At 61.9% G+C, this 485-nt stretch overlaps 2 protein-coding genes across 2 annotated transcripts in view; both read left to right on the top strand.

The window, feature by feature from the left end:
• SLC44A4 (solute carrier family 44 member 4) overlaps positions 1-84 on the top strand; it is an 11314-nt gene extending 11230 nt beyond the window's left edge. Inside the window, exon 17 of the mRNA XM_006772863.2 lies at positions 6-84. Coding sequence (XP_006772926.1) covers positions 6-84 — 79 coding nt within the window. The remainder of the gene's footprint in view (positions 1-5) is intronic.
• A 125-nt stretch (positions 85-209) lies between these two features.
• NEU1 (neuraminidase 1 (lysosomal sialidase)) overlaps positions 210-485 on the top strand; it is a 4770-nt gene continuing 4494 nt past the window's right edge. Inside the window, exon 1 of the mRNA XM_015569851.1 lies at positions 210-408. Coding sequence (XP_015425337.1) covers positions 210-408 — 199 coding nt within the window. The remainder of the gene's footprint in view (positions 409-485) is intronic.

Genomic DNA, 485 nt, shown 5'->3' with positions numbered 1-485 from the left:
TGCAGGCAAGGGGAAGAAGCCCTGAGCCGGCGCCGCCCCGCGCAGCCTCCCGGCCTCCCCTCCGCTCAGACCCTGATTTTGTAGTAAAAAGATGCCATTAAAGATTGACACATATTTGCTTTGGCAAGAAGCCTGGTCCTGCTCTCATTCCGTCCTGGACAATGAGACCCTGTCCTCCCCGCCCGGCACTTTAAAGTAGTCCCGCCCCCATGTCGCGCCCCAGCGGCTGCGACCAATCAAAAGGCTCTGAGGAGTCATCCCGGCCCTTCCTCATTCCCGCCCGGGTCACGAGCTGCGGCGCTTCAAAGGGGGCCAATAGGAGGGCTAGCTCAGAGGCGCTGACGGGTCACGTGAAGAGTCCGAGTGTTTGGGGCCAATTAGAGTCGCAGAAGCGCGGCGGAGCGGCTGGTGGGGGCGGGACGGGAGGTGACACCTGAGTGCTTAAAGGGCCAGGGTCAGCTGACTGACTCCAGCCCGGGTTTAGT

The sequence above is a fragment of the Myotis davidii genome, unplaced genomic scaffold (genome assembly GCF_000327345.1).
Source record: "Myotis davidii unplaced genomic scaffold, ASM32734v1 scaffold1006, whole genome shotgun sequence".
NCBI classification, from domain to species: Eukaryota; Metazoa; Chordata; class Mammalia; order Chiroptera; family Vespertilionidae; genus Myotis; species Myotis davidii.
The sequence above is the reverse complement of the archived record's forward strand: the minus strand, read 5'-3'. Positions and strand labels throughout refer to the sequence as shown.